The sequence below is a fragment of the Chroicocephalus ridibundus genome, chromosome 1, assembly GCF_963924245.1.
Source record: "Chroicocephalus ridibundus chromosome 1, bChrRid1.1, whole genome shotgun sequence".
Taxonomy (NCBI): Eukaryota; Metazoa; Chordata; class Aves; order Charadriiformes; family Laridae; genus Chroicocephalus; species Chroicocephalus ridibundus.
This window is the reverse complement of record NC_086284.1, coordinates 97,285,975-97,310,655: the sequence shown is the minus strand read 5'-3', so window position 1 is coordinate 97,310,655 and position 24,681 is coordinate 97,285,975. Positions and strand designations below refer to the sequence as shown.

The following is a 24,681-nucleotide window of genomic DNA, read 5'->3' as shown; positions in this document are numbered from 1 at the left end:
ATCTTGCAAAACTAGTGTTGAAGGCTGTTCCTGTGCTGAAGGCATTGGCCCAGGGATCAGTAGATTTCTATCTGTTCCTGGCTCTGGTTCTTACGTGTACTTTGCTTATCCATATTGAAAAAAAGAAGTTTCACTTACGTGTATTTCTATCATGAGGCTGAAGCAAACCTTACCACTTCGGAAGCACTTAATGGAAGTGGCAATGCTACCTGCGTGAGCGTGTAGAGCGCTCCAAATTAATACTGAAAGTGTTGCCCGGAGCTGGGTTCCTAAACATGCAAGCTTCCAAGGATTAAAACTATTAACATTTTAAAATCAGTCTGAAGAAAATGAACACTCCTCCTTAAATATGCTATTGTTCTAAAATACTTGAAATATGGTACATTATTGGTGCTTCTGCATTTCAAGAAAGGACTCTGTTAATGATCTTCTACTTGAGAAAAGCAAATTTTACGAATAGTATTAGAAATAATTATATTTTTAGAAATGCAAATTATTTAATCATAAATAAATAACTAAAAATACAGATACATTAAAACATGTTAAAATGTATAAATATGCATAGATACACAATAACTATAGATAATTTAAATGTCAATGCATTGAGTAAAATATTTGAATTCTGTATGATGTTAGAAGTGATTTGAGTTTAAGTTAGGTTAGATTATATACTGCAGGAGATATTTTTGGTGTGAGCTATGTCACTTCTTATAACTTGTTATTTATTATGAGTATCAGGGTTCCTACTTCTGATACACAGACCTCTGCAGGGATAAGAATGAACTCGAAGAAAGGTTTAAAAGTTACTTATACTTCTGGCTTTGGCTGGTGGTCAAATATGGGAAGTATTTGAGGAGTTCACTGAAAGAGAAAGTAACATGGATGCATTTTCCGGGTGAGACTGACAAACTTCCCAAAAATGTTTTGATAACAACAGAAGAAAGGGGTGTGTTTTGAATGCCAAGCAAAATGTTTGCCGTGATACATACTTCACAAGCACCGCTCTGCTGAGTCCTCTTTGCCGAGTTGTTGTTTTCTGTGTTTCAGGAGAGGAAGTTTGTTGGAGGCTCTGGCCAGATCAGTGAGAAAATAATGGAGCGCCTGGGAGGCCGGGTGAAGCTGAGGAAGCCGGTTGTCCGCATCGACCAGTCGGGTGAAAATGTCATAGTGGAAACCTTAGATCATGAATTATATGAGGTAATGAAACCTCTAACAGTTAAGCAACCATTTGTGCTGGGATGGCTAGAAAACCTTTTGCTTTTCCTTTTTGACTTCTCCAAGATCCTCTACAAAAATGTAGCAGAGATTTAAGTGACTACGACAGAATGTCACACTCTCTGATTATCCCGAAGTAATAGCAATGATAGAGCTTTAAAGTGATGCCTGAAAAGCAAAGTGTATATTCGAACTCTTCCTTTGCTAGCATCTCTTCTTTGTGTTCAGTTACCTTCCGAATTAAAGGATAATTGTAAGGTGAACACAAAACCGTAGCTTAGTAATAAACTTTCTGTAGAAAACATTGCAGGCTTTGCTTCCAAGTTGCAACAGAGGAGTCCAGGTGGAAGGGAGACCAACGGACTCTTATAACACAGCGTGTTTTTTTTAAGCACTGGAGAAAGAGCAGCTGCCCATCATTCAAACAGATGGCTGTTTATATAATGCTTGTTTGTTGTTTAACAAGCAGGATTTTGCAAGGGTTCAGTTTTGCAATTCTTATGCTAAATGCCAAAATTGCTTCAGAAGAAACACCCTGCAGCCTCCCCAGATGCCTGCCAAGATCATTAGAGCAATATACTTAGGATGGAGTAGTGGAGAATGTATTTGGCTTATGTATAATTTCTTTTCCAGTGCAAATATGTGATCAGTGCCATTCCCCCAGCTCTCGGCTTGAAGATTCATTTCAACCCGCCTTTGCCCCCAATGAGAAACCAGCTCATCAACCGAATCCCCATGGGCTCAGTCATCAAGTGCATCGTGTACTATAAGGAAACCTTCTGGAGGAAGAAGGGTATTGTGTTTTAATTGAATAGTAGTGACGGAGAGAGGTACATGGTAATGGAGTAGACTTTGTGTTTAGAGGATGCAGGACCTTAGAAGGAGACTCATACACTTCTATGCCATTTTTACCTTCCCCTGTTTGAAAAACTTGAGAGATCTGTTGGGAAGCGAGGGTGGATGGGGAATAAAAAGGAGGTAGGCATGAAAGGAGAACTCATGCCTGTTGTTTATTACCTTGGTTGTTCTTTGTTGTCCTCTCCTTCAGTGTCTCCTAAGTATGAGATGAGTCCCTCCCACTTGTACAGTAATGTAAAGGTACAAGTAATGTGTGATGGAAAGAGGTTTTATCCTATCAATTATCAGCCTGCAAAAATTCTGCCTTCTGGATGTACTGGGCGCGATTTATTTAAAGTGTCCTCACATAGACGTCCCCAGCTGGGCTAGTCATCCTGGACTCCCTTTACATGTTGAATACTTCCATCATGATTCCTCAGCTCTCATTTAGAACTTACTGAATCTAAGACAAACTGCAATGGAATAGCACCCGTTTCTCATGACTGATTATAATGAGTCCACATTTGTGTTTGTCTACAGTTGTCATTTGCCCTTCATCTTTGTGAATGATTTTAAGAGTTATGGATCCTGGCATATTCTGGCTGTTAGGTTTGGAATGGATTGGCAAGAGGTGACTCCCATTTCCTGATAGAACCCATAGTTTGCATACTGTATTTTGCTAGCACCATTGTTCTTCTTCTAAGAACAATTTATTTTTCTTCAAACCTTCCTTTTAAGAACAATTGTATTTTCAAAACAATGTAGGAATATCTCCTACGTCTGACATAAATGTGATATATGGAACAACTGTGGCAGAGGCACTTGACTATCTTCAGTATCTGAGAGCAATCTGTTTCTCTGCAATTAATAATTACGTTGCTAACCAGGTTGCAGAATAATTTATTTTTCTATCATAAATTCAACACTAGGAGATTCCTGTATTGACTTTCTGTTTTTAAGATGCTTGAAAAGGATTGTTAATTGTCAGCACATCTAAGATCTAAACTTTTCTAGAGAGGATCTAGCACTTCTGACTGAAGGCAACACTACACTGCCTTGCAGATCATCAAGGGAGCTGTGTGCTAATCTTTGTCACTTAATGGGGGTCACTTTACTTTTTTTTTTTTTTATTCTCTTTTCCTTTGTTTTCATATCTCCCTGTATCAGAATCATAGAATCAGAGGATGATAGAGATTGGGAGGGACATCTGGATGTCATCTAGTCCCATGCCTTGCTCAAAACAGGATGAATTTAGATCTGGTTGTTTAGGGCTTTTTCCAGTCAAGTTCTGAGTATTTCACAACTTCTTGGAAGCTTGTTCGTGCATTTGGGTACATAGATCCTAACTTCTTTTCCACCTTGTGCTTAACAGGGTATTGTGGTACCATGATCATTGAAGATGAGGATGCTGCAATTGGTTTAACACTTGACGATACTAAGCCTGATGGCAGCTTTCCTGCCATAATAGGGTAAGAGACAAAGAAAGTGTCTAGTTAATGCATTTTTGTTTTGTCTTGGCAATAACTGAAACAGAAAACCTGCTACTCTTGAAGGGAAGTACTTTAAAATAGTAAAAGGATTGAGTTTCTCAGTGTGTGGTGAATATGTTCTATGATTTTTTTATTTCATAAGAAATTCTCTATGACTTAATAGCTAATTTAAAAAAAATGAAGTTCTGTTTTTCCTGTTTTTTCCTCACCGTCATCTTTTGCCTTTTTGTGTGGCAAAATACAAAACTGGGGAAGAGGAAAGGAAGGAGAAGAAAAAAGGTTCCAGATATTTAAATGAAAATTTGTTTTCTAGAATTATACTTTGGTTTGTTCTGTTTGTTTTGTTTTTTTGTTTTTTTTTTTTTTTTAACAGACAGAGTATGATCAATCTTAGCAAGTTTATTAAACAATAATTTCCAGTTCAGTCCTAGGCTTCACCTCTTGTTGCTATATGCCTGCACCCACTGCCGTATAAAGTTAAGGTCATTGGGAAACACCTCTTACAAATATTCTATCCCAAACTTCAGAGTGGTTCCTTCCACAGTGAATCCTGCAAGCGGCAGGCAGGGCATGTAACACTATGCAGAGAGGTGAAATGGACATTTTGGATAGAGACCCAAAAGCTATTACTCTGAATCACAGCATCCCATCATAAAGTATTGACATTTTAAATAATGCAGGAAATGAAGTAACATAATGGAAGTAAATTGTTTGTGGTCTTTTTGCAGTTTCATTCTTGCTCGGAAGTGTAGAAGACTGACAGGTCTCACTAAAGAAGAAAGGTAAGTACAAACACTGGAGATCTGCGTGGAATCTGAGTCAATTTTTTTTTATAAATGACCAGAGCAGGAAAAAAATGCCCCCAGTTTGAAGGAAGTTGTCTGTAACCTTGTGACAGTAGGCAGACGTCACTTGAAGGAAGAAGATATTTTACTTGGTTTTGGGTGAAGGCCCCACAGAATTCCTACAAACTGGCAGCAAATGAGGTAGCTAGCTCCTGCCCTTTGGAAACTCTCTGGTCCTGGTTCTCATTTTCCATCAGGGCTGCTGTGCTTATGTGACTCTAACAAAAGAACTGCTTTAAGCTGCTGAATATGAAAGTAGTGTAGATATTCTGCTGCTCTCACTGGAAAGGGTTGAGGGCCAGCTTCATTGCCCCACACTGCTACCTCTCTGGATCTCTGCAAGTGTGCTGGGCTTTTTGAAAGCTTGTCAGAAGGGGCAGGTTGGGCCACTGTGCTTGATTTTTTTTTTTTTTTTTTTTTTTTTTTTTCTAATCACCCTGGAGGGTGCTTTCAGTGTCTGTAACTTGGTGCAACCTTGAGGCTGCCATAGCTGCCATGAACAATACCTCAGCATCATGAAAGGGTCAGAAAGCTGCCTCCAGCTCTCCACCCTCAGTTATGGGGGGAAAAAATGCCCTTTAGGCACAGATGAAGGTGTGTGTTTGTTTTTTTTTTTTTTTTTTACTGTCTTCTTGAAACAAATCTCTGCATTCAGTAGTGCTCTTTCGTTTATTACTGAAATAGAATTTACAAAGTAATGAGGTTTTTCCATCACACTGATTCTCGGTATCTGATCAAATTAAAGCTACAAGTAGAGAGTTTGGATATGAGGGAAGCCTTATTTTCGCATGGAGAAAATACATTTGTTTTTCAAGCATGCCACAAGGAATACCGTGTCCAAGTAAACATTTTTACAGTAATAGTTAGTCTAACTAGAGAAGATGTAGTAATCTCAGATTAGCTTCGGAGGTAGTCTAGCCGTCTGTAGATAAAGGGTCTAAATGGGGCTGTTAAGGTCCCAGTCTTTTCAAATGGCAGCCTGGTACCACAGAGCACTTTTAATTTTGGCAGGATTGGACAAGGCAGCCTTTTCCTCAGCACTCAGGCTTTGAGATAGACCCCCAGCAGGTGTGTGATGATAAAAGTAGTGTAGATAAAAAGAATATTTCAGTATTCTGAAATACAGCATGCCCAGCATTTAAGCCATCATAAACACCAAATGGTGTCTTACGCTGCGTGTCAATAAACTAGATACAGCTGAGCATTTGCAGTATTTGAGAACAGCTTCTCTTTCTGTGAAGTGAAGGGTTGTCCTGGCTGTTTGCAAGGCACCATTAAGGAAAGGTTGCTTTCCCCTGGGCGTTGAAAGCATTAGCAAATTATCTCACTCTGCTGCTGCCTACCGCCAAGTTTTAAACAAAAGGATTTTGAATTCTTGTCTTTTGAGGAATAAACCTCGAGACGGGGAAGGACTTTGCTTTGCTAAAGAATGGTTGTGAAATATGCTTGGGTTGGTACCGGATAGATGTACCCTGGTGCAGGGGTACCCCTCTGGCTCCTGCAGTCCTGGCCACAGCCAGCCGAGGCAGGAACCCGCTGGGCTGCACTGCACTGCAGCTCCTCTCCTGCACAGGAGCACGAGTGTCCCTCCAGTGGAAATCAGGGTCCAGGAGAAGGCAGAGTGTGAACCTGGTCCTTCTTGCAGTGTACAGTCAGGGTACAACCAGTTTGTGATGTTTAGATGGGACTATGGGGTGTCTACGGTGTCTGTCTCTTCTGAGGACAGGCTTCTTGTGGCACCCTACAGAGGATGCATCTTGCTGAGATGCTGTGCTCGCCTGTCAACACAAGCTGGGCTCTCCATTTATCATGTTGATGACAGGGTAAGGTTTTTGGTAATCCTTGGATATGAAGAGTAGGATGTAGAGTCCGTGGCAGCCATCCTAAAGCATGGCTGGGAACAGCAGTTGTGGGAGGAGATGGAAACCGTTTTACAGCCTAAGCCAGACTGTAGGGAGTAAAACTCACCACTGCCTTCCAGCTGGTCTTCCCAGGCCTGGTGCCAATGAGTAATTACAGTGGTTAGATTGTGCCCTACCTCTCACTGCTGCGTCACCGGGCTCGGTGTAACTCTCAACAGGACGCTACCTGGCTAGCTCCAGGCATAAGAATCCTCTTATTTAGTGCTGGTGGCAATTTCACAGCTGAGTCCAAAGCCAAGAAATAAGGATTTTACTCACTGCACATCCTGTATGTTCCATGTTAGCATTAACCATAAATCCCTAAATAAGTATTTATTTAAACTGTTCTAGGACAAAAAGTGCAGATGTTGCAGAGAGACCAGCGCATCTGCAAAGATTGCTCTTATTAAGGGGAATGTCCTCAGTGATAGATTACTGCTGGTACAATTCACTCCTTTAGAAACTGCTTTTCTATGGGTTTTTTTTTTTCCCTGTAAAATAATACCTTATTAATGATGAATAATTCCTTCCAAGGTCAAAATTTCTTAAGAATCTCAAGATGCCCTTGATCTGAAGCTCAATATTTTATTTTGCGTGTCTATCTTAAACTAATTTTTATCTGTATTTGCAATGCAGTTAGCAAACAGCAGTGAGCTTGGGCCTTCTTGGAGCTCTGCACTTGGCTGTATGTGAGAATCCCTGCCAGCTTCTGGTGGGCCATTTCCAGGCTCCCTGGAGGGTCTGCAAGTCACATGGGGAAAAAGGGCAAGGCACAGACAGATCGAGAGGTGCCCTTCTCATCCCAGTCACGGTGCTGGGAGGAACAGAAGCAGATGGGTCACAAGGTCATAACTTGCTTTCCTGTGGAGCCTCGTGGTGTTACTGACCTGCCCTGAAAGCAGGAGCTGGCGGGCATTTGTGAGAAGTGGCGGGCAGACCTCAGCAGAGGCTTCACTGGATCATGCTGTTAAAATGGCTTTATTCTGTTCAGACACTGGGTGGGTGCTGGTGGTCTGCAGGGCGCGATGGTCACCTCACTTAGGGAAAGATGAAGAGAGATGGAGGAAATGATCCCCTTTGTTATGGCTCTTGCTGGATTCATGTCACCCCCTGACTGCAGAGGGATGTTCATATATCGATGCTGCAGCTCTTCGGAGCCCTCCTGGCCAGTCACTGTGTCACCATGCATTTCTGCTACTGGAGCAGGATGACCCTTGTCCTCTGCCCCGGGACACAAGGAAGAGGCTGCTTCCTTCCCCTCTGCCAGCAGCAAAACCACCCCAGGGCCACCGCTCTTCCTGAACTGTAGCAGCCCTCACTTTCCTGCTCCAAGCCCCATCCGGCACAGGAGGACACCTTCTTCAAAGGCTTTCTGGGTTGTTTTTTTTTTTTTTCCTCCTCATCTGCTTTCTATAGCGTTCTTTGAGTTCAGCTGCTCCTGGATATAGTTGGTCTCCTGTATAACTGGGTTGCTTCGTACAACACTATATAGTTTCCTCATATGCTTATATAGCTGCAAGTGTAGCCCATACTGTTACAGAGCTGGGACTGCTGTATTTCTGTGCCTGGCACGTCTGTCTATGAAGCACAGGATTTGCTTCCAGAAGTAAATGTCTTTCCCGTATTGTGTTTGTGTGTTTGTTTTTCATAATTGCTAACTATTATTTCATCTTGATCTTCTTGTGTTTGGGAGTTGGTGCAGTGCGGCTAGCAGTAAAGATTAAGACCCAAAAGCTTATAGGAACAAACTTAATTGCACCTGGGGTTTGCTACAGAACGAAGCATATTCATGGATTTATAGACTCATAAACTAAAACAGGAGGAGATTTTATAGACAGAGAAATAAAGTACTGATTCCCTGAGAGCCTCAGGCTATCAATACCTGCATCTTTGTAGGAACAAACCATAAGTTAGACTACATGCCAAGACAAAAAAGTGCAATGCCTTACTACTTTCTTTTCCTGACAGCCTTGAGAACCTTTGGATAATGTATGGATTTGGGCTGCTAGAGGTATCTTAAGGGAACAGCTTGCATAACTGCTGGTGAAACCGGCCCTTATGCAGCACAGGAGTCTGAGTGAGTTATTTCTAGTGATCCAGAGGCTGAGCGGCTAAGGTAAATCCCCAAAAGCTGGAACCTCAAGTTCAAGCAAATATTAATTCTTGTTCTCTTGAAACTAGGACATAGTAGAGGTGCTTTGTTTCCGCTTTCCTTACACAGAAATCTTCTGTTGCTTCTCTCTTGCAGGAAGACGAGGCTGTGTGAGCTCTATGCAAAGGTTCTGGGATCAGAGGAGGCTTTACACGTAAGCGCACAATCTCAACCACGGCATCTCTTGTCAGACTTGTTGAGCTGGGGAAGGGCAGAATGAAACCGGCAGGCAGCAGTGCTCCGGCACAGCCTTGCGTAGCGTTGAGGAAAAGGTACCTCCTATGGGAGCACTTGCTGCCCTCTGTAGAGGAGTGGAGAGAAGGTTATGGCAAGTCTTGGGTTGTGCATGACACTGAGGATAAGAATGAGCTTATGAAACAGTTAAAAGGTAGGTAAGTTCTTGTCCAGCTTCATGGGTGGCATTCACAGTGCTTACCACAGTACTGTTTTCAGATGTGGCAGATTTGCCCTTACCTCCCAGCCTATGCCGAGCATAATGTTTCTTCGCTCTTACTAGGTGCTAAGATCTGTTGCTGCATATGGGGTTTTTTTGCCTTTCTCTTGTCTTCTCTTCCCTGTAATGGTAAATAACTGATAGGATATGTGTGATCTCACACTTCGTTTATGTGATCAACGCCGTTTATCCTTTAAGGGCAGTTTTACATGAGTAAAGTGTTATAGACACCAATCTCGAGATGGCATCATTTTAAACACATTGATATTGTCCGCAGAACGATGCAAGTGCCATACTTTGCATTTTTAATGGTATATATTTGTATCCAATGTACAAATTACAAGTAGTATATCTGTGTACACCAGAGGTTAATTTTGCTTTACATGGCTCAAAGCATAAATTCGTGCTCAAAGCATAAATTTACATTGACAGGTTGAGAGGATTACGTTCTACAGTGGCCAGATCAGCTAGTTTAAAAAAAAAAAAAAAATAGCTAGCTGTGTCTAAAATTAAGGCTTATTGTGTCGGATCCACATTGCATTAAGAGACTTGTTAAATGTGCTTGTCTTGTCAGACATTGACATGCAACAAATCATAAGCTATTCTTCTCTGCTGTCTCCTCAGTTCTTTTATTAGCTTCCTCAGGATTTTGTCCTTTCCTTGAGTGAATTAATCTCTGTTTTACAGCCAGTGCATTATGAAGAGAAGAACTGGTGTGAAGAGCAGTATTCTGGGGGCTGCTACACAGCCTACTTCCCACCAGGCATAATGACTCAGTATGGAAGGTACAGTGTCTATTTATAGTGGGCTTCGGAGTAGAAGATAAGACCAAGTTAATAAATATCCTCAGAAAGGGTCATAAATCCTCTGTCACTGTTCACTTCATACCTTTAAGATCACTGGTGAATATTTTAAACAGATATTATAACCTTCCGCTTGTCTCAGTTGGGCTTTATGATGGATGAGTACAGTATCATTAGGGGTTTTATTCACTTCTGTTATTTGGTGAATACAGCTGACTACATTGTTGGAAGGGAGTTGGGAAGTTTTCACAATCTTTTTAGAAAACTGGCACTGTGTATTTGAGATCGGTGTTACCATTTCCAGCACATCTTTAGCTGGTTTTTCATAAATACTGGCAGACAGTTAATCCCTACTATCGCTGACAGCAATGAGTGATTTCTTTGGACTGTTCATTTCGTTTTAGCAGTCAAGACTTAATATAGTCATCAGTGTGTCATTGTATACAGTCTTCTCCAACATAAGTTTTTGCATGAAAATAAGATTTACCAAAACCAAAAAGGCTTACTGGTCAGACTTGTGATTGGATTCAGATACATAGTCTTTAATGTGGTGGCATAGCCTTACTTTTGAAGTATAAGTTTTCACAATTTAAAAAGAACTTAGAGCAATAAAGCAGTTGTAATGAATAGCAGATGGAGGCCTTAATATTTAAAGTATTTTAATGATAATTATTGCTAATTCTGTGAAAAATAGAGTAAAAAAAATCCTTTTTGCTTGTTACTTTAGATATCATGGTGATGTATTTCAGGATGCTACAGTGTGCCAGTAATGCCTAAGCATTTGTAGTTATGACACTGGCTAAAATCGTGAGATAGAATAAATCTCATGTCAGACTAATTGTCCTTTACTCCTAGGACCAGTGTAAACGTTTAGAAAATACGAACACTGGGGTGTTTACTGTAAGAAATTAAATGTGGTGCAGATCCACCCCCTCCAACTCAATGCACCCAAAGTTACTACCTTTAAGTGCTCGCTGTTATTTAAAACACTTTTATTTGGATATTAACCTGAGGATTTCAATTATCTTTCCTCATATGGCTGATGTGACGTACTGCTTGTCCCCCTCCAGGATTATTCGGCAGCCCGTTGGCAGGATCTATTTTGCTGGCACAGAGACAGCCACAGAGTGGAGCGGATACATGGAGGGGGCTGTACAGGCTGGGGAAAGAGCAGCCAGAGAGGTACAGACGCAAGACTGTCAAATATCCTATGGAAAATGTGGAAGATCTTTTGGTTGGAGTTGAAATGGGAACTGAGTGTTGACAGCTTTCAAGCATTTTGAAATCTTGATGCAAATCCCTGAGAAGGGGATAGACTTCAAAAAGGATGAAGGTTTTGCACTTAGATTTGGAATGCTTAGGACAGACTCTGGCTATTTCATCAAACCCTTCTCTGTTTCCAGGGTTGAAATCCTTTCTTCTTTAACAGAAGCCACACGTTCTCACCCAGTCATTTTTCCCCCACAAATGCACGCTTTGTTTAGTCATTGTACTGCGAGATGATGGCTGTTTGGCCTCCCTAGGAACAGCTCAGTTCTGCAGCTCTGCAGACCAAGCCAGTCCCTTCCTCAAGTGTTTCCAACAATACCATTGACACACTGTTATAACATTGAGACAGCCTTACATAACGTCATTAAACAACGACTTAAATATTTTGTTTCTGAGAAAATGCCAATTTCTCAAATCTTTTCATGAGTATTACGGTTCATGGAGCAGCAAAAGAAATTTCGTCTTTGTTTTATGAGGTGAAACGAACCTTGCGGCTGAAAACTGCAGTCATAGAACAGAAATTGGCCTGGAAGGGATCTGGAGAGTTCATCTAGCCCTTACCCCTGCCCCAAAAGACAGGGATCAACTGTCACTAAACTGTCCCGTTTGTGAAGGTTATACCTAATCTCTTCCTGAAAGCCTCCAGAAGTAGTGCTTCATGACCCCTCTAATGTAAGGACGTTACAGCAGAACCTCCACAGGCCTCAACAGAGAAGTTGGCAAGTGAGCATGACTGGTAAAAATTTTGTTGTTTTCCTTTCATCATGTACTTGTGAAAGGAAAATACGTTTAAAATCCAATGCAAGGTTGTTTCTTACTCTCCTGTATCAAAAAGTTGATGGGGTCCATGAATCTTCTCTAGAGTAGAAGCTGGCAAATCTTGTTAAATCTACAAGTGCTTGGAATAGGAAAAGCATTAATATCACCACCTCCATTTTATTTTACTGTGGAAGAAGTTCATCTTGCTGTCTTACGTGACTGTCATTTCTGATGATCTTTGCTATCCTGCTCATTTCTAGTATCTTTGACACTTTGAATGGTTACTTTTCCTTTGTGAAGGTTTTCTTTTTAGTCTTGCTTTTCTCTGGCTGAACGTGGTGGTCTGTCATCACTCACATGATTCTGTTTCTCTTCCTATATCACGGCAAAATTTGCAAATCATGCTACTCCTGGGTATATAGCTTGCCTATGCAGTAGCTGGTTTATGCACACCTCACTTTGCCATGAGTGTACGCTTAACTCTTAGTCATATTCACATTACCCTGTTCCCACAGGACTAGTCAAATTCTGATTTCTCGCATAGATTAACTAAGCATAGAGTGTTGGGTTTTTTTCTATTACTGTTTCTGTTTTCCACTAGGAGGAGTATCTTATTAAATATCAGGGACCCCAGAAATGAGTTGTACAAAGGTTGAGTTTTCTTTTAAAATTTGAATGCACAGAGATTTATGTGGTGAATTGTTAGCTTCATCATGCCATTTTAAAACAAAAATTGAAGGCAGCTCTTTTTCCCTTTCAAAGAATGAATGGTACTTACTGGAGAATGTTTTTTATTTTCAGATACTGTTTGCTATGAGGAAAATCCCAGACAGTGAAATTTGGAAGCCAGAGCCTGAATCAATTGTAAGTCTTTCTATAGTTTAAAAGGATTTATTTTTTTTTTGCTGTTTGGCTGATGAGATATAATTTGTTGGCTGTTTTTATTTAAGTTCATTAAACCAAAGCCACAATAAACTTTCTCTTAGTCACCAAAACTGCCCTTCCCTAAACCAGAATATGACAGAAATTCACAAAAGGCACCCATCTGACAATGCGGTAACATAGGATTGGAAAGAACTGCACTTTTTAACTCGGCTATGAATCCTTTCTGTGCGTCTCTCCCTCTTCCCTTTAACTGAGCAGAAAATTTTAATACACTGTACTTCTTCACAACGTGAACTGCTTCAACCCAGATTTATTTCTGCTGCAAGAATCTCTTGATGTACATCCTGCCTCTCACAGTGGAGGTGTCATGTTGATAATGGATGCTCTCCCCACAGGATGTTCCAGCTTTGCCCATCACTACAACCTTCTGGGAGAGGAATTTGCCGTCTGTGCCGGGACTGCTAAAGCTGATTGGATTTTCCACTTTCTTCACTTCTGTGGCTGCAGCAGGATTATTTGCCTACAGAAAGGGACTTCTGGTTCGAAACTGAAAAAGGTGCCAAAGCAAAGCCTCACACTTGAGCGTTTTTCCTTTTTTTCAGAGTTTTTTTTTTTTGGCATGTACTTCCCTATCTCCAAAATCAGACAGGACTGGGGAAGAGGAGAAAACAGTAGAGAGACGAGGCTGGAGGGGAGGGATAAAGGAAGGAGATCCATGTTGAAAAAGAACACCTTGAATCTGGGCCTGCTTCTAGCAGTAATCTTTTTGTTGTTGAATTTCTAGGATACCTTGCCAAGCGTTATCACCTCGAGGTTTTTATCCAGATCTCAGAACAGAAATGACAAAATACCTCTATGAAGCCTGTTCTGATGAGATTTCAAGTTGTTTTTACACTTACATCTGAACCAGACCCTGAACTCCAAGTCTTCACAAGCACTTCCATCTCTAGTTGTAAACAAAAGATTTCTGCCTTCCTGGGTGGTAGACTGACAAAAGAAATCCAAGAATAATTAACTAGCTCATGCAAATTGCTGGTGAGGGTCTTTTTAGTGTTTTTATTTTTCACCCAGATGTCCAGAGCCCAGGCAGCACCTAAGGGACAAGTCAGCCAGCCTTTTGAAGTGGGGCGTCTAAATTTATCCATCTGAACTATGCAAGTGTGGCCAATAGGTTGTTAGCATTTCCAGCGGCATATTTGTCCTACAGTGAGTTAAAGGACAATGCTTTTACTGCCTTTGGTAATGTGGTTGAATTCAGGCTCCCCAGCTGCGTTCACACTGCCTGGACCAGCAGAGCCCGTGTGCCCCAGTCGAGTCCGTCCCTGCGCAGGATCAGATCTCCTCTGCCTAGGAAACTGGCGGGCTGCAGACTATAGCCGATGTGTGCAGCAGTATGGCTGATCAAGCTGTTGGACCTGAGGGTGGATGGAGAACCTTGAGCTAATGTACAGACACAGCCTTTCAAACCTTTTTCACCCTGTCTGACATCTCTTTGACTCCAGGGTCCTCTTTTAGCTCCCTAAGTTGCTGCAAGATAGCAAGAGAACAAATTAACCTCTGTCTATGCCAGGAAGTTGTGAAGCCATCCATAAAAAACTCTTTTGCATATTTTTTTTTTCTTATCTCCTTGCTTTTTTTCATTTACTCAAATTTATACTTTGAATACCTTGAGGCTGTCTCTTGCCTGGTAGGGCACAATGGGCTTGAAGATGTAGCATTAGCATTAAAAAAAAAACCCAACATCAAAAAACCCAACCAAAAACAAACAAACAAACAAAAAAAAAACCCCAACTTAACTGCCACCCAACACTTGCTTCATGCTGAACACAGCTTAACTGGTTCAGAGCTTCAGTTTTTCCTAACCCTGTTGATGGGATTAGCCCTTCCACTTCTGCCTGCTGTGCTGTGTTGGACTGACTGTGCACCTTTGGTAACTAATCAAGGATCTAAATGATAGAGAAATCCAAGGGAACCGTGAATAGAATCGTCACATGGAAGTGCTTCTGCCCTCCCTAGCTTGGTACCTTTCAAACAATGTAAAAAAACCAAAACAAAACAACCCCAATGCAGCTACCAAAACCTTAGGTGCCTACCTGTCATTATCACGGTACCTTGTTCTAGGTATATCTGCTGCTTTACATCTGCCTGACAGAAAACAGGAACTCACAGGTATAACTGAGAGCATGATTTGGTGCCCATGAAGCTTGAGAAAAGTTGTACGTCTGGAATTTTCCCAAGCCCCTTTGCTGCACTTCTCCCTTCAACCTGTGATGGTTTGCATGTAAAAAAATTACATTGCAGTAAAAAGCCATGGAGGGAAGTGTAATAAGGATATATTCAGCAACTGGTGTGAGCAGACGGTGGAAGAACTGTATCACCAGTCTCAGGCAGACTTTTTGGGATAGCATCTGATCTTGCTTGTGCAGAGTAGTGCTTCATTCTCCAAATAGTCCCATGGAACTACTTATAAAGCTGTAATATTTGTTAGCAGTGCATAAGTTTCTGGCCCGTAGGTTTCATTCTTTTTAACTTGATGTGCTAGTTAAAGATCTTCTTGTAGCGGCAGCTTGGATTTTATCACAAATGAATATCCTCATAACAGCCTCTTAAAATGCATACGGGAACTTTTCAGCCATAAAGATCTTTAAGTCGGAAGAACAGTGCAGCAGTGTACATATGGCCTTTCTCATTGTATCCCATAGAGCACTAATTGGCTGGGACATTTGCCTGCCACAGAGTGCTTCTACGTGGCTTTGTCTCTGTGTGATTTATTTACTAAATGAATTAGGAACAGAAAGCTGAATGGGAACTGTGCAAGTTCAGAGCTTTTGCAACTCAGACAATTCTCAGGCCAGAAATAAACACAGGGACCTAAATTTGGGAGGACATTTTTAAAGTCTTGGCCCAATATTTGTAAGTGCTAGACGGTGAATACATACTTAATATATTAAGAACTGCTGCATTTGCAGATGATTTCTCTGCCAAAACTGTTTGGAATTCAAGTCCTGCTTCTGCCCTAGAGGTGTTCTGCTGGTCTCCGAAGGGGAGCAGATCCATGAGACTAATGAGGATAAATTTGTTTCATTCATTTCCAAAATGCGTCTCTCTCTTCTTTGCTCCTGAATCTGGCAGAGGTTTTTCCCAAACTAATAAGAAAATGTTGTGTGCCACAGGGGCAGAAAATCAGGAAGGAAAACAGAAGTTCGGTATAGTTAGAACCGAACTGAACCATAACTGAAGCTTTTCATGGGATCGGTAAATTTAAAACAAAAGTGTATATAGTTATAAATCTTTCTTATTCTTAGTTTCAAAGTGAAACAAAAATGGAAAAAAAACCAAACCAACCACAAAGCATTCCTCGTTTTATTCTGCCACAACTAAAAGGTAGGTGCGACTTGAAATTTCAAACTAAATTTGGATCCCCTGTGATTTCTGGCTGAGTCTGGTAGAAGTGGGACGTCTGAATTGCAACATCTGTATTAGCACTTGAAAATCTCTGTCGTCTTCCTTCCAGACTGCCAAAGCATTAGGAATGCGCTCTTTGTCTTTACAGCTGTGTCTTGCTGCGATTATGCTGTGGAGTTTATCACCACCATGGGATTAAAAAGAAGGATTTGCTGCTGGTTTCTCAACATCTTCCACATAAAAGGAATATGTGGCACTTTGTGTATGTGGATGCCAGTGGGATGAGAAAACTGACAAATGTAGGTAGAGAATCAAGTTGTTTCCCCACGGGTAGAGGGAGCTGTTAGCACCGGTTTACGTTTTTAAATTTCCTTCGTGCCAACCCTTCAAAGAGAGGAATGAAGTCTGGTTTAGCGGGTAACCAGTTGTGCTATATTCTTAATTTATTAACATGTTTGATGAGAAATCTGATACCATGGAAGTTCCAGCAGTTTACCAGCTTCGTAAAATGTATTATAGGAACAACCATGGAAATAATTGTATTTGTCTCTTATGAACTGATTTGTGTTATCATGCATATTTTGTAAGGCTCTTAAGAGTTTGCAAAAAAAAAAAAAGGTTTATTTGCTTGTACACTGTTCTGATAGCAACTGTATATTGCAGAGGATGTCGGGTCATGGCATGAAAATCCATGTTAACCAAAATACTTGAAAGCTAATTGTATACACTACTCAACAATAACAATGAAGTGAGCAATCTGAGACAGCCCCTTGTCTTTCCTTTAACTAGTGCATTTTTTTTTCTCAATGCAGATCTTGATTCCAAATAGCACATCTGCTGTCAATACAACAAAGACATTAATGACAATTAAGAATGTCTGAGCATGTCCATCACTGAAACCCAAGGGCTGGAGGAGAAGCTAGGGACTTGTACTAAAATAATCTTCTTGTGACCTTAGTGGGACTATTGTTTCACTGAGGTAGACTTTACAGAAGTGCAGAAAATGTAAAATTTTTTTTTTTTTGAGACATGAAAGAAAAATATTTTTGAGGAGGAAGGAATTGTATTCCCTCCGAAACTATTTGGATGCAAAAGGGAGCCAGTATTAAATGGCAACAGATCTGCCACTGCTCTCAGACAAGAAGCAAAACCACTTAAATCACAGATTACAAATGCCCCCAAATAAACCTGACCTGTGTTTAAATGGACTAGCATTCCCTCTCCCATCTCCACCACCTTAATCTTGCAATCTGTTCTTCGATAGAGATAAAAACGAGATGGCCAAAGCACTCTTGCTTTCAAAATATCTCTACAGTCAAGTCGTTTAGGCGTTGTCATAGACTGCTGCTTATAGCGTGTCCTCTCTGGTCATGTACAGGTCAGTGTTCAGTGGTGCCTGCCTCTGTGTTTTGGAAAAAAAAGAGTGAATTCACTTTGCAGGAATATATATGCTGTGTGTGTGATGAATTTGTGCCTTTTATAACTGTAGCATTTTCTCAAGTGCCTCTGTGGTGACTGTCTCCCTTGGTTTCCTTCTTAAGTTCCTTTTTCAATAGGCTCTGCAGATATTTTTATCTGACAGCTGTGAACTTTTTTTAACCTTAATTAGAATCAATAAATATTGTCATGTCACATTTACTGTTTGAGGCTTTTCTTTTGTGGAAGCCCCTTTTGACTTGGTTGTGATGGTGCATATCGCTTAGTAACACAACATTTTGCATTTCATACTGAAGCCAGTGAGGTATATTCAGCTTTTCTCAGTAAAGAAAGCTCTGTAAAGAGGGAGAGGATAAAAAGAAAAACCAAACCAACAAACTCTGAAAAAGCCAAAAAGAACCCACACCCAAAAAACAAACACCAAAAAAATCAAACTACATTTGGTAATAATTCATCCTAACATATAGGCGGCCTACTGTCTTACACTTAAGAAGTAATTTTTATTGCTGTAGGTGGATTTGGAGTGTCCCTGTCATGAACCTACCTCTCTCACCTTTTTTACCAGAACACATGTGGGCAGGGACACTCTTTATAGCTGCTCATAAGAGTCAAGGGTGGCTGAACATGGGAAGAAACAGACCTTGTACCGAGTACTGTATGGTGTAAACATAAAAAACCTAGAAGGAGAGACAGAAATCACTGGTTTAATTTAATCCAGCAGCTCAGTGTCAGTGCTAGAGAGATAATGTATCTGAAGAACAAATTCAGCCTTGGGTAGGGATCTGTGTTTCACAAAAACGTAGTCTGTCAATACTGGAAAAAGCGTAACCATCCATGTGAAAAACACATCAAAAGCATACGGTGCTATTTGTACAGGCTTAACTTTCAGGATTACTTACAAGTTATAAAGAGGCATAAATACCATGAAAGCAAATATCCTCAACTAATCCTTTGCATGCTCTATAAAGCATCCGTCCCCCAAGAAACGTATCAGAACCAGCAATGCATTTCACAGGCCCTCAAAGCAGCTCTCAAATGGTTATGACTCTTAAACATTGCTGCCTTGAGTCAGATGTGAACTACCTCTTTAACCCTGTGTTCAGACATATCCTGTGGCATCCCAGAGGAGGTACTGAGATGGTAGTAGTAGTATTTATTAATTTATTTTAAAAGCTTTCCGTGTGCCTGTCAAAGGCACTAAGTCAGCCAGGGGGCACTTCGGTATTTCCAGCAGTCCAGTGTACGGAAAATTAATTTAGACAGATTAACACAGGAAGAATATGCTTTGTGTAACATCTATAGAAGATGCTAACATGATTTCCTGAGAAACCAATTAGAAATCCCACTCATTGTTTAGGAGAGGATAGGACGTATTTGCAAATGATTTGGCTAAATCATACCAAACTCACTTCTAGCAGGAGAACTGAAGATCATTTTTCCCTCTCCCCTGGATAATTATACCAGTCTACTCATCTGAAGCAAATCCCAAAATGTTTGAGGGACTGACGAGTTTTGCCTTCTGGCTCATGGCAGCATAAATTCCCCTTGGGCCTGTAGAGTAGCCTCAGAAAAAAAACATCCAAGAATGAAAGGCAAAACAGGCCTTGGGTTGTACAGAACCAAGACACAGTTTGGTATCTACTGTAAACGGGTGGAGGCTTTCTGTTTAATTTAGACCAATGCATTAATGTCCAAGTTTTTGCCACCTTGTTGGACGTGCTTCCATCAACAGGGCTCCCAAGACACAGTTGTTGTCTGGCTGGTCCTCCTCGGTGCGGGGAGAGAGGGGCTCTTCGCCTGGTGGTTCAGCCCATGCAGGACTGGAGGAGTCCTACGGACACCTCCTTCTCTCTCACTCTCCGTGTAGGAGGATACCTAAATAGATGGGGTTTCTAACTTTGGTATCTCAGTTATGTGCTTCAAATCCATGGGATGAACTCAGGTTAGGAGAAGAGATTTTGAATGTAATGCATGCGTTTCGCTTGCTCTGCAAAGATATTAATTACAAGGTTAGATGTTTTTGAAGAACACAGGATATTTACTGACCAAGAGAGTAATTCATGAACCAAAACACAGTTGCCTTGTGCCTTTCGGACATCCGAGGGCACCTTGTCCAGCCTCCAGCTGCTGCTCCGAAAGGCAGCATGTTCTTCCAGAGGCCATGAGTCCTAAACAAGCCCTGTGCAGGTGGCACAGGTGTTCTTTGGATACCAAACTACGCAGCTTCTACCTCCCACCAACTGCTGATGGCAATTAGGTACTTAAATGCTTCCTTGGGATATTTAGCTTTGGAGAAATGCAAACAGGGATAATGCAGGCCCTGTGAATCTAATGTGACGCAAATTAATAAATTGGATGTTAATAGGCAGCTGCACATGTGGTGTGCTAGTACATAGCTGTCCTTTACACAGGCAGGCTACACAATGATTTTGTTGGTCATTGGAAATAAAAACAAAGGCATGATACTCTAGTCAGTTAGAATATTAGTGTTATTTAGTGGTGTTTACTAGAAAACCCTTCGGTTAGCAGCTGAGTGCCAAGTTAAGCTGTAAAAAAATACACCTGAGTAAGAGGGTTTGTAAGTTGATTTTAGTTTGCATGATTAGGACAGTCAGTAGCAATAAGCTATTCTGAAGCTAGGCTAGAAAAAGCTCAAAAATTAATTTTAAATAGCTGTGATAAGCTGTGAAACACAGACTAAGAGTCTTGTCCGCTGGGTCTTTACCTAGGGCCGTGCTGGCTCATCCCAGTTTTCCATTCTTCCTGACCTTGCTGAAAGAGGCAAACCAAGTTGTTCTGAGGTTTCATGTCCATTGTAGGTCAAAGACAGTCTCCCTTTGTGTTTTGACAGAGTGTGAGGGATACCTTTTCTAGTTTAGAAGTAAAGGGTTATTAGCTTTCACCCAGGGCTGGTTTTTGCTATGTGCACAGGGCATTTTCTGTTAGCAATTTTTACAATCCCTCCTTAGCGGAACAGCCCTAACAAAATAATCAGTATCTATCCAGATCCATTTACTCTGGCTTCTACAGGCTCTGTAGACTCCCTCCCTGCATTCCCGCAACTTTGAGGGGGGGAAAAAAGCCCAGCAATCCGTTCGTCTGACCTGCAGCAGAAAGGCTCTGAGCACATACAGACCAGCCTCATCTACCCTAGGGCATAAAGTCGTTGAACGCCAGTAGTAACTTTGAGGGGTGTCTCATCGAGTGCCGTTTCCCTGCAGCAGCAGAGACTTGTTGAAGAAGCGCTCGAGGAAGCGGTACCCAGCAGAAACACCAGCCTTTGGCTGATTGGGTTTGTCAAATGGCTGGGTTCCCGCCTGCACCGCTGTCTCATGGGAGTCAACGCTGCACTCGAATACGCTGTAACGCTTGCATGGGAAGGAGGGGACAAAAGGAAGTGTATTAATAATGCACCGAAGCATCCTTGTCAGCTCTCAGGCTGTTCGCTCCCAATTTGCATATGCTCCAAGTTGTAAGAAAACACTTTGCACAGCAGTGTTGCATTTAGCAGAAATTACATTATAATTTCAGATGTGGAAACTTCTATTCCAGGTCTGAGGCAGTGAGATGTCCCATTGGGCTGTGCAGTCATTATCTTAAACAATTGAAATGCATGCTTTCACTTAATCAAAATCAAGGGGAGATGTTATTCCAGCCCCCACTTGCCAATTCAGCCCAAAGTGGAATGAGAATATTAAACTAAATTAGAAACTATGTTATTTCCCAATCATTTTTTTTATGAGCCGGAGCTTGGCCGGAGTGCTTTTTCAGAGGCTGCGTATTTGAGTCAACACCTCTGTCTATACCCTTAAAGCAAACTGTCCCCAAAGAAAACCCCTTGCCAGAGGAGGGGAGCGTTCAGGTGCGTTTAGGGTCTGTGCTCACACTTTTCTCCCAGCTTCTTCATGCTGCCAAGCAGCAGAAAAGACTTCAGCCGCCCTTCAGAGGAAGTCTTGCCGTGGCGGCAGAGTGGTGGTGCCGCAGCCATGTCGTTGCCCTGATTTGTGCCAGGGACCGGCTAATGCCAGGAAGGAGAGGCTGCAGGGATGGCGCCTGCCTTTCTCTGCTTCCTCCAATGTGGCGTATCGGAGCTTGGAGATGGTGAGAACTGGGGCTTGATGCCAGGGACTTGCATCCCTTCCCTTCAGTGTGTTTCCATTCCAGAGTTTGATATTTTGGGTACCCGACAGGAAGAGTAAGCACCGGTGCAGAAATACCCACGGAGACCTTTCTGCGAGTCAAAGTGTTGAGCTTTTGCCACGTTTTTGTTTGCGAGGTGATAAAATACTGCTATTGTGTAGCCAGAAGATGGCAGCCTTTATTTCAGCCGTGAGCCCCGCTGTGCCATGCTGCTCTGCAGCAGCTGGGCGGCTGGCCACGCTTCAGCACAGCTGTCTGCAGCTGGGGCCTACTCACAGTAGAGTGTGTGTGTTCCCATGTCCCTGTCCCACCCCCCCCCCAGTGCTAGGCTCTGCCTTTTGGAATTCAGCCGGACATCCTGGATTTAACCATCGTCTTAATGAAAATGATGGTGCTCAGGCTATAATCCAAGGAGTTTTCAAGTGGACGGTCTGGCCGTGAAAGTCCAAATGCCAACACAAGCAGTAATTACATCCTTTGCTTCATTTTCTACACCATCTCGAGTGGAAGCTGTCTTCTTGTACTGTAAGTGGCAGCAGAGCTCACGGTTATATTTCATAGAGAAAGAGTAACTGTGGGCAGGTAGAGATGGCAAAGGACCTCTGCCTTACACCGTCATGTGCTTGGCAAGGTCACAGGCACTGCAAACTCCCACCCCTGTCTGAGCGGTTCATGGGTGTAGGCTGGGGTACATCACGTCTCCTGGGACCCCTGGAAGAGGAGAGGGGCAGCTTGGAGGCGCTGCTGACTCCTCTGGCACCCAGCAAGTGACCAGCACCGCTCTGCTAAACCTTCCCTCTCATAAGGAATGCACGCTCAGTTGTGAAACTTTTTCTCCCTGCTCCTCCTTTGTGTCCTGGGTTATTCTCTCTGCTACGTAAGATGAGTCAAAAAAAACCCAAAAAACAAACAAACAAAAAAGCAACACCAAAGAGAGCAAGAAATAGAGAACAGAAACTGGTAAGCCAAGCACTACAAATAAAGAGCAGAACAGGAATTGCAACCAGAGCCTGAAACACTGATTGCCAAGCACAGGAGCTGAGTGAGAAAAGTTACAGTTCACTAACAAAGAGCACATTTAATTTCCCCTTCTGGATTTTCACCAAGATGAAATTTGCTTTCTCGCTGTGTGTGTGGAAAGCAACTGTTGCAGGGACCATTTACATAACAAAATTGTTTGTTTCCAACTGCTCCCTGGAAGAGAAACAACCCAAAAGGAAAAGAACCAACTAAAATAATGTTTCCAGAGAAGACTACTCTCTGGATGTGTCCATTTTTCTGTGTCCTGATGCTGCTGTCAGGAACTGGGAGCTGAGCTCTGTGCAGAGAACATCAGACCAGGCCCCAGCTTGTTCCCGGCGTGGTTTCTGGCCAGGGAAAGCTCCTGCTGTTAGGCAGCAGAACCTGGTCAATGGGATGTGGGAACCGACTGGTGGGAAACCTGTACGTTCCGGCCCATCAGACTGTGCTACCTTGGCACATCCCCCAGGTGGTATTTTCATTCAAATATATAATGGTAATTTGTGCCAGTGGCTGGGGGTATGTTTGATCCTGGGCAAAAAGATCAAGCATGAAGCTGGGGGCTGGATCAAACATGGACTGGAAAGTATTGCTGGTGAATGACTATTGAAGAGACCAAGCACAGGCTGGAACCACTTCCTTGCCCAGGGTGGATTTGAGTCTGGATGGACCTTTGTCACCCAGGTGAGTCTGGCCATACCTCCCCTTTGCCCCAGCTGAGGGGCATGGCTGGAGGGACGCTGCCTGACCTGGGGGAGGTTCACGTTCACTGCACCAAAGCATGCAGCCCCTGCCACCGGGCGCTTCATCCTCGTGATGGTGGCCCCTTCCCAGACCTCTCATACAGTAGGTCTGCAGCCAGAGGGGTTCAGGTTGTCAGTTCCCACACTGGGCATTTTGGAGGTTGCATGATGGGTGGATGATGAAGGAAGGAAAGCCTTGCGGGACCAATGACGCAAAAAAAGCCAGACAGCGGCTCCCCTCCTGCACCTCCTGCCCACCCAGCTCCTGGTGGCCCAGCAGCCTGCCCTGTTTCAAGGTCTCCTTCCCCACGGGGCTGGTTGATGGCAGCGGGGAGGGGGCAGCCGTGCTGCCCTGCACAGGCAGGAGCGGCAGCCGAGGGGAGCAGGGCAGGAAGGAGGTGGGAAGCACAAGAGTCTCACAGGAGTATTTTTCTGTGCCAATTTCTGGTGGCTCTCAGAGGTGTTGAAAGGCTAATTATGTGACACGCTGTCAGGGGCTGGGGCACATCTGCTGTGGTATCTGTAAGCAAAACCTGCAATTTAATTAAAAAACAGGCAGGTTCTCTCACATGTACCGTCTCCACTTGCTTATTTCGCACCGCCTGAACTATCTGCTCTGTGGCACTTCTTATTTCACTGCTAGTACAGAGGATTAGTGTACTTTTTAAATTATTTTTCTCTCTTTCCCCTCTGCTGCTCCTTCTGCCAGTGCTCGCTCTGGTCTTGGCTTTATTCCCAAGCACCAAACAGCAGCCTTTTCACCTGAGGCTTTCCCGTTTTCCCAGGCCATTCAGTTCCCACCCTGGTGCTCATGGACTTGGCGCGGACCTTGGCCTCTCCCGTCTCACCCCTTACTTTAGGAGGACGGAGCATCTCCCTCCTTCCGCCAAGGAGGTTCTCCCTCCAAAAACTGGGACGCTGAGCGCCCCTGGTTAGGGAAGGTCACCAAAGGCTTTCCCACCCCACGGCCTGCGTGAGGACTCCGCTCGGTCCCCAGAAGAAAGAGGCGTTTCCACGGTGCTTCAGCCTCATGGTTTTAATAACAGCAGCAGCTCGCTTGGAGAGTTGTCAGCGGTGATAAACTCAGTCCCATTCCGTTTCAAAATTGGTTTAAGAAAGATGCCTGGCTGTTTAATATTTAAGCTAAATGTTTAATGTTTAAACAGGGAAATTGTTCTGATTGTCAGAAAGGGCATTAAAGCAGGATGGAAACTGGTCTATAATCTCTGACAAATGCTGCCCTTTTGCTGCAGCAGCGTGGTGCCTGGGAGCTGCAGGAGTTTCACAAATGCCAATTTTAATCAACCTCTCTCATTTCAGTTTGCC

At 42.7% G+C, this 24,681-nt stretch overlaps 1 protein-coding gene across 1 annotated transcript in view; it reads left to right on the top strand.

Annotated features, from left to right (window-relative positions):
• LOC134519724 (amine oxidase [flavin-containing] B-like) overlaps positions 1-17,649 on the top strand; it is a 58,717-nt gene extending 41,068 nt beyond the window's left edge. The window contains exons 7-16 of the mRNA XM_063344253.1: positions 1,048-1,197; positions 1,849-2,008; positions 3,425-3,521; positions 4,271-4,324; positions 8,537-8,594; positions 9,582-9,679; positions 10,768-10,879; positions 12,527-12,589; positions 13,006-13,166; positions 16,164-17,649. Coding sequence (XP_063200323.1) covers positions 1,048-1,197; positions 1,849-2,008; positions 3,425-3,521; positions 4,271-4,324; positions 8,537-8,594; positions 9,582-9,679; positions 10,768-10,879; positions 12,527-12,589; positions 13,006-13,161 — 948 coding nt within the window. The 3' untranslated portion in view covers positions 13,162-13,166; positions 16,164-17,649. The remainder of the gene's footprint in view (positions 1-1,047; positions 1,198-1,848; positions 2,009-3,424; positions 3,522-4,270; positions 4,325-8,536; positions 8,595-9,581; positions 9,680-10,767; positions 10,880-12,526; positions 12,590-13,005; positions 13,167-16,163) is intronic.
• Positions 17,650-24,681: the final 7,032 nt, after the last annotated feature.